General features: G+C 43.8%; 1 protein-coding gene across 6 annotated transcripts in view; it reads left to right on the top strand.

Moving 5' to 3' along the window:
• The window catches only part of TTC3 (tetratricopeptide repeat domain 3), a 132393-nt gene that overhangs the window by 107810 nt on the left and 9207 nt on the right, over positions 1 to 15376 (top strand). For 5 of the 6 annotated variants that reach the window (XM_075542302.1, XM_075542304.1, XM_075542299.1 and 2 more), the window contains 6 exons: positions 865 to 1004; positions 5800 to 5868; positions 7136 to 7232; positions 12394 to 12494; positions 14391 to 14478; positions 15055 to 15144. In XM_075542302.1, coding sequence (XP_075398417.1) covers positions 865 to 1004; positions 5800 to 5868; positions 7136 to 7232; positions 12394 to 12494; positions 14391 to 14478; positions 15055 to 15144 — 585 coding nt within the window. The remainder of the gene's footprint in view (positions 1 to 864; positions 1005 to 5799; positions 5869 to 7135; positions 7233 to 12393; positions 12495 to 14390; positions 14479 to 15054; positions 15145 to 15376) is intronic. The other variant, XM_075542303.1, reaches the window with a different exon arrangement.

The raw sequence follows: 15376 nt of genomic DNA, 5'->3' as shown, positions 1-15376 counted from the left end.
GCTGTAATCTTTACAGAAGCGGCTGCCACCTCTCCAGACACGGATCTTGGATGTGCTCCACTGATGAGTTTATGGTCCGAGAGTTTGTTCCTATTTCTCAGAAGACTTACTTTATACCCAGCAGAATGGCAAAACTGACCAATCCCCTCATTAGATTTCTCTCCACCATATTTGCATGCTCCCACTCAGTCATTTGGTGGGAGTTACAAAAACTGTGGCTAGAAGAATCACATGCAGCAATTTCACTTCACTGCACCCAGCTCCCAGAGGAAAGGTAGATACTATTGTCTCAAACTGCATCCTTTCCTCCTCCTCTGTCATAAGCCTGAAATGCTGGTAGGTATCTCAAACGCAAATGCCTTTATTTACCCAGCCATAGCATAGTCTGCGTGTGTGTGTGTGTGTGTGTGTGTGTGTGTGTGTAATACGGGCTTGCCCAGTAATTGTGTGTGCTTCTAGAGTAGAGAAGCATATAGACTCATAAAGTGTAAATACTTCTAGACAAGTTGAAGTGGGCCCACTGAATGCCTTTGTAACCAGTGTACTTGATGACTTAGGGACTTGAAAGGAAGGAGAGAGTCATTCTTAAGCATGGGCTCCCTGGGAGTTGGACGTGCCTCAGTTGCAGTGCGTGCTCCCAACCCAGAGAGTTTATCATGCCCTCTGTTCTTTGTCGATGGGACTCCTTCCTCTCCATCCTGATTGCAGAGGGCATGGCCCATGTACCAGGCATTTTTGTATCCCGAGCTTTAGAAGGTATTGTCATAGCCTGCACGGTCACGTGGTTATCCCTTCAGCTTTTCAAGCGCGGGTTCTTTTCGTAAACCCTGTCATTCATTTCAATGCTTCCTACAACGTCTGCAGGCCTCACAGGAGGAATTAGAGTGGTACATCCAGAACATGGAGAAGGAGAACAGAAAATGGCAACAGGAGAAAAAGGAGGCCCAGGAAAAAGTGAAAGCACTGAGGAAGAAAGTCAAAAGGCTGTGTGTCGCCAGTGAAACGTAAGTAACCGTGGAAAGGCCAGAACTGCTGTTGTAAGGCAAATCTATTAGGCTTTCTTTTTCTGGTTAGCATTTTTGATACATACTAACTTTTAAAATATATCAAGCGATGAGAATCCCCAGATAGTGTTTCTGATGCCACTCCCACACTGTTTAGTCTCACCGTGAAGCTCATCTGTGGGAGGGCTAGCTTACCTCAAAACGTCTTTCTCTCCTAATCAACCATGTTTTTAAAATACATGACATACACGTGGGGGCAGCATGGGACTGAGAGTCAGTAGAGAAGTAACTTCTCTCTAGTCCTAACCCCACCCCTTAATGAGAATGCTACCCTCAACCCTTATTCTCCTTACCTGTGAACTGAGGGTAGCCTAGAGTTAAGGGTTCTTTCCAGCACTACGAGTCTGTGATGAAAGTTTAACTTATAATGATTTTCATCTCGAGTCTTTAAACTATGAAGAGCTTGGTCCCAGAGTGTGAGGGGTTGGTAATACACACAGCACCTGAGTGTAAGTGCCAAGTGGACTGTCTTAGTTCTCTAGTGCTGCTCTAACAGATGTGCCATGATTGGGTGGTGGGGTGGGGGTGGGACTTTAACAAACAGACATTTATTTTCTCACAGTTCAGGAGGCTAGAAGTCTGCATTCAGGGTACCGGCTCTAGGGAAGCTCTCTCTCTGTGGGCTCTGGGGAAGCTCCCTGTCTCTTTTCAGCTTCTGTTCCTGGGCTCCCTGGAGATCTGCACCTGGCAGCCTGTGTCTTCCCCCATCTGTGCTTGCTTGCTTCTCTGTGCCGACTCTGCTCTTTTCAGAACTCCGAAGTCATTGTCTTAGAACATATCTTACACTGCTAAGGCCTCATCAACATGACAAAGAAGCCCCCTTTTCCAAATGGCATTACATCCACAGGTGTAGGGATTAAGATTTACAATTTGGGGACACACAAATCCATAACATTTCACATAATTCCCACCCCCTCAAAAACAAACAAACAAACAAACAAACAAAGTCATGTCTTTCCCACCTAGGAAACACATTCATCCTATCACATCATCCCAAAAGTCTTATCTCATTACACCATCAACTCTAAATCCAAAATGTCATCTTCTGACTCATCTAAATCAAGTATGACTCTGGGCATATTCCATCCTGAGACAAAAGAACCTCTCCATCTGTGCACCTGTGAAATCTAGAATGCAAGTTGTCTGCTTCCAGGGCCACAAAGTAGATATTCCCATTACAAACGGGAGAAACGAGAAGGAAAGAAAGCTCAGGGCCACCAAACAAGTCCAAAACTCAACAGAGCAAGTTTCATTAGCCCTCCAGCCTTAACAATAATCCTCTATTCTTTGGGACCTTCTGGGCGGAGACCCTGCCGTTTAGACTCTGGATGGTGGCCATGGTGTCCTGAGTCTGGGTAGAGGCCCATCAGCCCTGGACACGAACCCATCCGCCTTCCAGGCCCACTGGGACAGCAACTCTGTTCCATCAGCTTTGTGAACCGAGTTCTCCTAATCCATCTGAGTGGCGACCTCAACCCTCGTCCATGGGGGCCCCCGTTCTCCAGATCCTTGGGTCTGGCAGCCCCACGCCCTCAGCTTTGGATGACAGCCCCATCCTCTTGGCCTACCTAAATGGCAACCTCACACTATGGAACCAAAGTGGTGGAGTTCTTACTCTTTGTAACCTGAAAGGCAGTTTTCCCACCCTTTGCAATGGTGGTGGTGGGTCCACCCTTTGACATGGAGGCAACCCTGCTTGCCCTGGTTTCTCCCTCCAAGAGTTCTGCTCTTGGAGTACAACATATATTTGCAATCAAGTCACTCCGTTGGCCCATTTCCTGGCCTGCAGAATTGCAGGAGGCAGGCACCTTTCTTTCGTTTTATATTGTCTCCCCCTTTCTGCTACCATGGTTAAATAATCACAGTCTTGAATAAAAGATTGAGGGGTTGTGCCCTTAGAGAACGTTTTTCTGAGGAATTTGTCCTTAGTTTGTACACCGTTATTTTTAAGTCCGTTGTCTTTTGCCTCCATATTTTACTATAAGCAGTGAGGAGAAGCCATACTGCCCATTTAAGATCTTACTTAGAAATCTCCTCAGCCAAATACCCATGTTAACCAGTTAAACGTTCTGCCTTCCACCAAACATTTAAACATTATTCAGACAAATTCTTTGCCACTGCATAAAAAAAAAACATCACTTTCCCTCCCGTGTCCAATCACATGTTCATCGTTTCCTTTTAAAGCCTCACCAGAAGCACATGTGACATCCACATTTCTAGCTACATTCTGTGCATGATCATGGAAGTTCTCATCACAGCTCTCAATTCTTTCTGAGCCCTCAGCAGAATTGCCCTGAATGTCCATAATTCTACCAACAGTTTCTTCAAAGCAATCTAGGCCCTTATTATGAAATACACCAAAATTCCCCTAGCTAGAGTCTGTCATTATCCAATTCTAAGACTGCTTCCACACTTTAGGAAACTGTTGGAGCAGCACCCCACTCCCAGTACCAAAGTCTATCTTAGATTCTTAGTGCCACTGTAACAAAGCTACCACAAGTGGGTAACTTTAGCAAACATTTATTTCATCACAGTTTAGGAAGCTACAAATCCAAATTCAGGGCACCAGCTGTTGGGAAAAGCTTTCTCTCTCTGTGGGCTCTGGGGGAAGGTCTTTGTCTCTTTTCAGCTTCTGTTCCTGGGCTCCTTGGAGATGTTCATGTGGCAGCATCTCTCTTCCCCCATCTGTGCTTGCTTGCTTCTGTGCTTAATCTGCTCTTTTATATCTCTCATGCCCTATACTGATATGGCCTATTAACAAAAACCCCTATTCCCAAATGGACTGTATCCATAGGTAATAGGGGTAAAGATTTATAGCACATATTGTCGGGGGACACAATTCAATCGCAACATGGGCCAAGTTTGTGTTACGATCTTCCATCACCCATCCCTAACTCCCTCTCCGCTGAACAGTGATATGTTGTGTGATTCTTTCACTGAATTGTATCAGTTATCTGCTGCTAAAATTAACTACTGTTTTCTTTACCCACGATCCTGCAATCTGGGCTCAGGTCGTCTGAGCAATTCTGCTGGTCTTGCCAGTGGTCGCTCGTGTGGCCACGTTCACCTGGCGAGTTGGCTGGGGCCGGGCTCAGCTGGGATGCTGGGCTGGCTGAGCCTGTGTTTCTCTCCACATGGCCTCCAGATGTTACTTTTCTCTGTATGGTCTCTCCATGGTAGTCAGACTTCTTTTGTGGCGGCTATGGACTCACAGGCAACTGTGTGTGGAAACTGCCAGGCCTTCTTTGGGTTCAGCCCCAGAACACACACAGCATCACTTCTATCGCATTCTGCTGCTTAACACAAGTTGCAGCCCGGGCCCAGATGCAAAGGCTGCAGACTATACAGAGGCGTGACTAACAGGAGAAATGGTTCATTGGGAGCCTCAGGGACATACTCACCTTTCAAGGAAAGACTTCCTCTCTCGGTACCAAATGATCAGTAGACTTAAGCTCTGAGTCTTGCCAGGATTGCATTTGCAGCACTTTCTGACCATCTATAGAGCAATGAGAGAAGACACAACACAAGCTCAGTGTAGCCGCTCCCTGTGACCTGCCATTTTGACTATGAGTGAAGTAGCTGCATGAACATAATTAGGAAAACTGTAGCGCCTGGAGGATGCTTAGTATCTGAACAAGTCCACTAATCGTCTTCAGTTATTAAAAAGTCAGGGGATATTTGTGTATTTTCCATATAATCAAAAAGAACATTTTTTTCTGTGATAGCATAAAAATTAATCATGGATGTTGAAGAATAAAATTTTAAGATTTTTTTCTCCACTTAGTAATACCTCTCTCTGCCTTTCCCCATCGCAATTTAAAGAGAAGTCTTGGGTTTCTCGTATGTTCTCTGTGCTTTCCAAACAAATGCTTTGGTGCTCGAGTTTTACATTTGAACTTGTAAGTAAAATCTCCAGAACATTGTAGCTCACTTTGTTCGAAAAGCACAAAGGATGTAGGGAACGGTTGCTTTGACATGTTGACCTGGAGATTGCCCTTGGTGGCCATTAAGAGGTGAATAGCACATGAGGAGCTCAGGACTGGTCCTCTCAGACCAAAGAGGCAGACAATCCATCAAGCCCCCCCCCCCCCCGACTGGGTGTTTCAAGGCAGGAGGAGATACTTTTATAGGAGCGGTAAAAATGCCAGTTAAGCTTGCTTGTGAGTTTCTAAAATTGGAAACTTAAATTTCTTAGATGACTCTGCAAAGGCAGTCCAGGGTAGTGTGGCAGACGAGACAGGGTCAGTCCTGTGCAGGGACCCCTGCTGCTGAAGAATCAAAAGGTTTACACACCTTGGTTTAAAATGCCAACAGAGTCCGCGTCTTAAGTGGACTTTGAAGGACTAGAAAGTTATCTTCATTTTTCATTTTGAATGAGAACCCCTGGTTATGCTGATTGTCCCCATAACGCTCCTGTTTGCGGTCTCAAGTTGTAACCATCTTGAGCCGTGCTCCGTGAGGAGGGCTGGGAGAGGCTGAGTTGTACTGTAAGCATGTGACCAGAGGGAAGAAAGGGTCCTACATCCTGCAGGTGTAAGGGAAACTTGCATGCATATTCCAAGAAAATGACCCCAAATCTCTGCCTAATTAGATAATAGTAGGAATGAAGCACAATATAGAAACTTATAAAGCATTTAAGATTTGTTTGCATGGATATGGGTGGAATTCACTGTGGGATCATGTTTGAAAGCAATCTTTGAAATTTAATTAAAATTTGGTGATTATGGTTTTATAGGTGTACCCAGAAAAATGATGAAAAGGATGAGGAACATGGATTACATCTGGATGAGTCCCTTGAAATCAGGCAAATTAAGCTTAAATTAATTTTTAATATCTTACTATACTTTTAAGACCATAGGCACAAGCACACCAGGCTTATAGATATATAAATATAAATATATTGCTGCTTTTCTGTTAACTTTAAATAATTATGTGGGCAAGTTAACTATTTCTTTAAATTTTTTTAATTTTTAATTTTGTGAGGTTCCTGCTTTTATGTCACATTCTCCTTATAAAAAAGAATCCTGAACTTATTATTGTCTATATTACGCCTTTTTATTTTTTCTTAAATTAACTTGCAACTACAGTGTGTTTTTTTAAAAAGAAAAATTTTTTCTTTTGTGTTACTTGAAATAAGAGTCTTACTCTACTATGGTAATTTATCTCATCTTGTTGCTCTACAAAATACAGGTTCATTAAAGAATTTTTATTATGAACCTATAAGTTTCCGTTCAGCCTTTGATAATGGAAATAATATGTTTTCATATACTGGTAACCAGTATATTCAGTGTTAAAACAATTGTATAGTTTTTTTCTCACTTAACATTGTCCCATGTATGCATTTCCAGGGAGTCCCTGGGTGGCACATAGAGTTAAGTGGTCAACTACTAGCCAAAAGGTTGGCGGTTCAAACCCACCCAGAGGCACCTCGGAAGACAGGCTTGGCGATCTGCTTCCGAAAGGTCACAGCCTTGGAGCCCCTATGGAGCAGTTCTATTCTGTACACGTGCGGTCACCGTGAGTTGGGTTTGACTTGAGAGCAACTAACAACTACATACACATTTCCATCCACATCCTGGCCTGTGGCTTTGTTTTTTAACCACCCCGCGATTGAGCATTTTCTTTCGTTTGCACTTTTTTAGCTTTTTATAAAAACTATTTCTATGAACATCTTTGTAGAGGTTACTTTTTCTTTGGATTATTTCTTTGTAGTGTGCTTCAAAATAGAATTACTGGGTTGAAGGAAGAGGGCTGTTCTTAAAAGTGTATTCATGCAGTCAGCTCGCACTCCACCACCCTTACAAAGAAGTGAACCAGTACTGGCCCCCACCTGTTTCTCAGCCAGCATTCCTACCAGATACGCGCCTTCCTCCTCTGCTCACGGTTAGAGCAAAGAGACCTGTGAGTCTGCGTGCTGTGTGGTAACATAGTAGGCATGGAGTTACTCTACCAGATGTTATGTAAGACATTGTGTTGGGCATGATTCCAAAGCTGACCTGGCTTCAGCCTTTATGACCTCACGGGGTGGAATATTTTTTAAGAAGTGTTTTCCTTCTTTCTAATATTTCCAGAAACTCACTTGCAAATGAGAAAGCAAAGCTGGAAGCGCGCATAAAGAAAGGAGAGCAGTCTTATGTAGAGGTTCGGGAGAGATTCATGGATGCAGAGGTGAGTGAGTCCCAGGCTGGTGTACTCACGGCCCTTGGGGACTGACAAGGTTGCAGCATGTCCTTTGTTTGTTTTTCTGCTTTTGAAATCACTTCCGAGTCATCACAAGAAGCCCTACTGACACTGTTGGGTAAGTTCTAGACTGTTGACCCCAAAGTCAGAGGTTCAAAGCCACCAGTTGATTTGGAGGAGCAAGACGAGGCTGTCTGCGCCCACCGCCTCTGGAATCCTGCATATGGTCTCAGTGAGTGGGGATGGACTCGATGGCAGTGGGTGGGGAGGCCACCACAGCAGTGGCACAGAGTGGGCAAAGCGAGAACTGTTCTTTCCCCTATAACCTGGCCTCCCCAAATCACCACTCTTGTCCCGAGCCTCTTCCTTTTCTGGAGTCCCAGGTTGGTCCCTCAACTACTAGCTGAAAGGTGGCAGCGTCAGCCCACCCAGAGGTACCTAGGGAGACACATCTGGGAATCTGTTTCCACAAGGTCCATCTGGGTAATCTCTGGAGCTGTTCTCCCTCGAAAAGGGGTGACCGTGAGTCGGCAGCAATGGAACACCAGGAACAACGTACTTCCCTCCCCCAAAGAAAGATATCTGTGTACTATTTGAGAAACTGCTGGATCAGAAGTTGAAACAGGGAGGTCTGGGTATGCTCTATGAAACAGATTTGGTCTGTGAAATATGGTATCTTTGCTGTTCTAATTGACAAGTAGACGATAGTTATTGGTGTATGTCTCTTGAGTATTCTCAGAAATAAAGGAAAGGCTTAGTTCTTGCAAACCCATAGAGCATGAGACATTGTCGTCACTTCGTAAAGAATGCTTTTGATCATGCAGCTGCTTCAAGGAGATAAAGGCGTGTGGGGAAGCCAAGTACTGTTATCTAGTGTTGTTGTAACAAATACCACAACTGTGATGTGTCTTTAGCAAGGCAACATTTATTTTCTTACTATTTGGAAGACTAGAAGTTCATCTAAACTCAGGTACTAGCTCTCAATGTTAAAGATAGTGCTATCTTTCTATCCAGATAAAAATCCTTGTGTCCTATTATATCGTGCTGCCATAACAAATTCCACAACTGGGTGGCTTTACCAGCACATTTATGTTTTCCAAGTTTAGCAGGCTAGGCATCTAAATTCAGGGTGCAAACCCCACGGGAAGGTTCTCACGTGCTGTCAGCTCCAGAGGAAGCTCCTTGTCTCTTTAGCTCACATGTCTTCTTATTTTGGAGCTCTCCGTGCGTCCTGGTAATGATCTGACACATGTCTTGCTCAGTCGCTTGTTTAATCTCCTTTATGTCTCAAAAGAGATATACTCAAAACATACCCTTCACTAATCCTGTTTTGTTAATGAGCAAAGAAAACTCATTCTCAAATGAGTTTTTATAATTGTAGACCTAGATTTAAGTCTTGCACGACATGGTTTTGAGGGACACACTTCAGTCCCTTCCACACTTTGGTACTCCCGAAAATCCTTGTCTTTGATGTATGGAAAACACATTCACTCCATTATATAATCCAAAAAGTTTTAATCCCAGATCAAAAATTTCTGTTTCTGAAATCATCTAAATCAAATATGAATGGGAATTTAGATACAATTCATTCTTGAACAAAATTCCTCTTCATCTGTGATACCTAGATTATACCTATCTCCAGAGTAAGTGTTGAAACAGGCAGGACATGTAGACATTTCCATTATAAATGGAAGAAATTGCAGGAAAAACAAGGATTACAGGCAACAAGCAAGTCAACCCCTAGCATAATTTATATTAGCTCTCAAGGCTGGAAAAGAATCCTATTTTTTGAGCCCACCTGTGCAATGGCGCTGTCTCCAGACTCTGGGTTTTAGCCACACTGCCATCCTGGCCCTCAACTCTGCCTTCCAAGCCCTCTGGGATGACCACGTTCTCCCCTCTGTTTTGACAGCCCCATTCTCCTAGCCCATTTGGACCAGGAAACCCTGTTCTGCACCGTGGGCATGGCAGTCCCACCTTCTCAACTTAGAGTGAACTGCCCCATCTTCCTGGCACCCCTTAACAGCAGCTCAACACTCTAAAACTGAGTTGGCAAAGATTCTTCCAACTCTGTGAACCCAGGAGGCTGGGCCCGCCTTTGAGATCCAGGGTGCTGTAGTCCTGCCCTTTGAAACCAAGAAACCCTGCTTCCCAGCAGTTCTGCTGAGCTCAGAGCTGCTCCAGGGATGGCTGTTACCTTTTCTTTGAGGACAACAAATGTAGCTCCTTAGCCTGTACAGTGTCATGAGGCTGGTTGTGTTCTTTCCTTTCATTTTGTATACTGTCTCCTTCAGTCTAAGCTGATGGGTTTCCCGCTGTGGTAGCTGGTTATACCCATCAGTCACAGATACTTTCTTTAGCAAAAGATTGTGTAAGCATGTCTGTGGTGGGCATTCTAGGACACATCTCCTTAGCTTGCACAACAGAGTTTTTCAGATCTTTTAAGTTCTATTTTCCTTTTGCACCGCTCATTTTTCAAACCGCCTCTTTCCGTTCACATTTTACTATAAGCAACAAGGAGAACTCACGTGAGTCCTTTAAGGTCTTGCTTAGAAATCTCACCAGCCAGATATCGGAACTCAGATATAGGGTTTAGGATTCATAACATATGGATTTTGGGGAACACACTTCAATTCATAAAAGAATCCATACTCTGACACTTGTATGCATTATGACACTTCATCTAAAGAGGGAAAAAAGAACCCACAGACTGGGGGAAATTTCAGCAATGACATACCAGACAAAGGACTAATTTCTAAAAAGCTGTAGAAAATGTAAACCCCTATACAAGAAAAAGATGAATCATTCCATTGAAATTGGGCAGAGGACAAGAACAGATAGTTCACCAAAAAAGACATCCAGGGACTAACAAATATATGAAGAAATATTTGTGACCACTAGCGATTTGAGAAATGCAGATCAAAATAGCAATGAGATACTACCTCACATCGACAATGATAAGAAAACTTTAACCAACAATGATAAGAAAACTATAAAAAAACAAATGCACCCACCTCCCTGATACAATCAATGAAGACAAATATGTGCATAAGCAAATGTGGTGAAGAAAGCGGATGGTGCCCAGCTATCAAAAGATATAGCGTCTGGGGTCTTAAAGGCTTGAAGATAAACAAGTGGCCAGATATCTCAGAAGCAACAAAGCCCACATGGAAGAAACACACCAGTCTGTGTGACCATGAGCTGTCAAAGGGATCAGGTATCAAGCATCAAGGAACAAAAAAAAATCATATAATTGAAAATGTGGGTGAGTGCAGAGTGGAGACTCAAAGTCCAGTGCTAGCCAACCGGACACCCCTTACTGAAGGATTGTGGGGAGGAGATGAACCAGTCAGGGTGCAGTGTAGCAACAATGAAACATATAACTTTCCTCTAGTTCTTAAATACTTCCTCCCCCCACCCCCCACCCACTAACATCCCAATTCTACCTTGCACATCTGGCTAGACCAGAGAATGTACACTGGTACAGATAGGAAATGGAAACACAGGGAATCCAGGACAGATGACTCCTTCAGGACCAGTGGTGAGAGTGGCGATGCTTGGAAGGTGGAGAGAATGTAGGGTAGAAATGGGAAACTGATTATAGGAATCTACATATAGCCTCCTCCCTGGGGGAGGGACAGCAGAGAAGATGGCAGGGGGAGACATCAGACAATTTAATATATGACAAAATAATAATAATATATGAATGATGAAGGGTTCAGGAGGTAAGGAGGAGTGGGGAGGGAGGGGGAAATGAGCAGCAGATATGAAGGGCTCAAGTAGAAGGCAAATGTTTTGAGGATGATGGCAACAAATGTACATATGTTCTTGACACAAAGGATGTATGTATGGATTGTGATAAGAATTGTATGAGCCCCCAATAAAATGATTTTTTAAATGCAGAAAATAAATGCTAGAGAGGGTGCGTAGACATTGGGGCCCTTGCTCACTGCTAGGAGGACTGTGAAACTAACCAGTGAGACGTGCTATGGTGTGTCCTCAAACCATCGGGGATAGAGATACCATCTGACCAGCAGTCCCTTTCCTTGCTACATACCTGGGGGGAGGGGGGACACACCAAGGAACAAAGCAGGCTCAGATTAGTAGGAGGATTATTCACAGAAGACGGAAACAACCAAAATGCCCATCCATGGAAGGAGTAAATAAACTTCGGTACATCCTCATGGTGGAACACTACGCATCACTAAAGAGTGATGGTGAACCTGTGAAACACGTCATCACGTGGATGGATGTGGAGGCCATTAGCTGAGTTCAGTTAGTGGAACACAAAAGAACAAACATTGTAGGAGACCACTGTTATAAAAACACAGCCCAGTAACCGTCTTCTCAGGGTCACACACCCACCTCTGTACTTTAACTTCTTTGGCCCACTAAGTAGTGCCTAGAGGTCTCTGCCCAGACACTGACATCTGGCTTAAAACAAGACCCTTTATACTGCCAGCAGTGATTCTCATATTGGTGCTTTGTTTTTAAAAGGTGCTTTATTTAGTATTTTATTTAAAATGCCCTGAGACTTTGGAAGCTGAGCTCAAGCGCTGTGGAACTTTTAAGTAAGGAGCAAGCTGGTGGTTATTCTGTGCTTCCCTCCCCACCCCCATCCCACCTTACACACACCCCCACCACTACCCCTACCCCCCTCACCCCCCCACCCCACCCCTCTGCGTGCACTGGACAGTCCTAGAGGCACTCAGAGAACCAGAGTCCTGGAAAGAGTGCCACTGAAGGCACATGGTTCAGTGTCTGTTTGTCCATGTTCAAATCCAAATGCTCACTTGGGGGAAATTATAGTAAGACCAAGTTCTGGTTGTTATTGTCATATGCTATTTAGGGAAGCATCTGAAACTTAATTTACAGTATTTAAGTTTTATCTGTAACAGGAGTCCTGGTAGCTTAATGGTTCAAGCGCTCTGCTGCTAACCAAAAGGTTGATGGTTCGAATCCATCCAGCCCAGCTCTTGGGGAGAAAGAGCTACTGATCCTGCTCCCTTAAGATTACAGACTTGGAGGCTGAAAGGTAGTTCTGCTCACTAGGCGTGAGAACCACCATGGCTGCAGCAACCCTGAAAGTGGTTTTTACTGTTGTCTTCTGCTTTTAAAATCCTTAAAATGCTCTCTGTTCTACCGGCAGGTGTCTGTGCTTGAAAGCTGGAAGGAACTCTATACGTGGAAGTTGGGAGTCATTAAAAGCAGTGGAGAGAACTATGTGGAGCACCTGAGAAGTGGGAGCAGGTACCTCGTGCCTTCCCTTACCCTGTGTGCCTTTCCCAGTGTGTCTTCTGAGGAATGCTTCGTCACTGAGTCTACAGAAATCATACCTGTTGGACAGGAACATTTGACTCCTCGTAGTTATAGAGTTGCCACATGCTCAATTGTGGAAAAATCAGCACAAACATAAAAGGTCAGGATTACCCTTAACTCTAAATGAAGGGATAGCTGTTAGTACTTTGGAATAAACGTGCTAAGTCATTGAAAGACAAAACCCGACAAACGGGTATCTCTTTGTCACTGGGTAGCGAAGCAGGAGCTTCCCCCCATTACACCTCTTCAGCCAGACTGTGGGAGGTCACGGAGGACCTCGGAGAGGCAGTTGGTGATTGGCAGTTCTGTGAATGTAAGCTGCCCTGAGGTGAGCAGCCTTGGAGCTGAATACCATTTTTATTTCTGTGCAGTGCAGTTCTCGAATGAAGACGACATCTCTACGGCTTTTTCAACCTTTTGCCAAAATGGCTTCTCTGCCAGCCGTGAAGCAATCTTTGTGGCAGAATATGGGAATGTCTCTGTGATGAAGAGCCATTTGTTCTTTTTTAAAAACAGCTCTCTATGCTCTGCTGTTTCCCTGTGGCTTGGTTTACACACACCCTCAGAGAGTCTTCCGCAGTCTGCATTTAGCTTCATTTAGTTAGTCATTTTTACATGAAGTTGATGTTTTCATCTGTTCTTTTATCGTGTTCTACACAGACTCCTTACTCTTCTCAGGGCTTTGGGTTCAAATTTGAGGTGCTTGGTGATGAGCCATAGATTGTATGGGTAATAGAAAAACAGTGTCAGTATGTTTCTCTTCACATGTTTCCTCACTTTCAAGATTTACGCTTTTTCACGGGAGAACCCCTTTCTGATTAGTGCTGGGCCAGATGCCAGTCAGATGACAGAGTCAGTACAGCTGTTCACATGGCTGCGTGACATGCTCGGTATGGAACATATATGGAGACTCCCTCACGAGGGCAACCAGACACTCTCAGACCTTCTTTTATCTTGATAGCATGAGCTTCCTCACAAAGGGGGCTCTGGTGGCTTAGTGGCTACACATTGGGCTGCTAACCACAGGGCCAGCAGTTCAAAACTCCAAGCCACTCCATGGGAGAAAGATGAGGCTTTCTAGTTCTATGAATACCGACAGTCTCAGAAGCCCACAGGGGCAGCTCTACCCTGTTCTATAGGGTTACTATAAATCGGAATTGACTCCAATGGTAGTGAATTTGACATTTTGGTTTTCTCCCATGAAGTTTCAAACTTCTTTCTTTCTGGGGCCTCTGTGCTTACTCTACACCATTCACCAAAGGCTAGCAAAAGAAGTGATTGCTATCAGATGTATGAGGAGACTTACTGTGTTACTTGTCATCTCAATGAGGAAGGATAAGCTTCCCCATTACTCACAATAGACAGGGTTTAATGAGTTGCTGAGATCCTGAATGGTGGATCTTAATTTCCTCGGCCTTCCTCATTATTTCGGTAGTGAAGTAGAGATTGAGGTTTTAGAATATTGTGAATGTCTCAAGAGAGCATTGATTTATTTTTTGGTTTGCTTTGAATGTAAAGACAACTCTTCATGTTAGACAGAAAGATGCCAAATGAAGGATGGTCAGAGTCTCCAACGCTGAGTTCGCAGGGAAGATTCAGGACAGCGTTTGATCTTTGCTCACCAGTTTGGGGGTTTAGCACATAGCAGTCATTAACCAGTTTCTGAAGTGGTGAAGTCAACAGAGACAAACTCTTTCTTCAAGACAAAGGCTTTAACAATCATTTTTCTTTTGTGACCTTCTTTAAAGTATCATTGTCATGTTTAAATATCTGCTCTCATTGAAATTTTTAATTTCTAACGTAAATCGTATTTTTATACTTTTTCAGTGATTATGACGAGTCCCTATTGGAAGCTGTCTTACAGGAGTGGGACTCTTGCTTTTCTTGGATTAAAGATGAGCTTGAAATTGTGAATGTAAGTTGTAAAACATTTTATAATCCGTCAAGTATATGATGGTTATTATTATTGTCAGAGGAGACCGCCATTGTTGTAATGAAATGTGCTTCTTTTTTAGCTGCTAATAGTAACATATGTTTTATTTTGAGAGTATTAAGAATTTTTCATGAAAGTAAGGATACTGTCTTAATTCAGTAATTATCTTGAACTCTGCCCTTGATTGACAAGGTAAGAGACATTATGTTTCATGGGCTACAGAGCATAGGATCCCAGACTTAGAAAGCCTACCACCCACTTTGCAGCAAAAAAAATTACTCACCACCCACCCAGGAGAAACGTTTGTAGCGCAGCCCACAACCCAGGAGAAAGGGGGTCTGCTTTGCAGCTCACCCCTCGGGGCACTGCTGTAGAGCCTTCTGGTGAGCTAGCGTTTATTTTGAGTGTATCCTGAAAGGAATAGTTTTTAATACCTTGCACCTCAGTTATGGTTCCTGGACAGGTGGTGACCATTTGTAACGTGTATGGATTTAAAAAGCATTCATTGACAGTGCAGGTTTTCCCCTCGGAGTTTAACATTTTCCTGTCGGCCTGCAGTCTCAGGTAGAGGAGAAGATTGAGGAAGCCAAAAGTGGTACAGACGTCTGTGAGATTACGGAGATGTTCTGCCTTCCTGTCTTCGACCAGGTAAGTCCGTCGCAGCTTTTCCTCCCACCGCTTTCCTTTTTGAAGGAACTGTGAGTTCTTTCGTAACTGGCCAAAGTAGTTCTTCATTGTGGATGCTTCCTGGGGTTGGGGATTTAATGGATTATTAAATGCCTGAATGTTTTCATTATCTGTGCTTCTGCTTAACTTTCCAAGCTGCGTACCATACTCATGCAAGAGAGGGAGAGCAGTCTTCCTGCGTCTGTGTACGAGG

The sequence above is a fragment of the Tenrec ecaudatus genome, chromosome 2, assembly GCF_050624435.1.
Source record: "Tenrec ecaudatus isolate mTenEca1 chromosome 2, mTenEca1.hap1, whole genome shotgun sequence".
Lineage (NCBI taxonomy): Eukaryota > Metazoa > Chordata > Mammalia > Afrosoricida > Tenrecidae > Tenrec > Tenrec ecaudatus.
The sequence above is the reverse complement of the archived record's forward strand: the minus strand, read 5'-3'. Positions and strand labels throughout refer to the sequence as shown.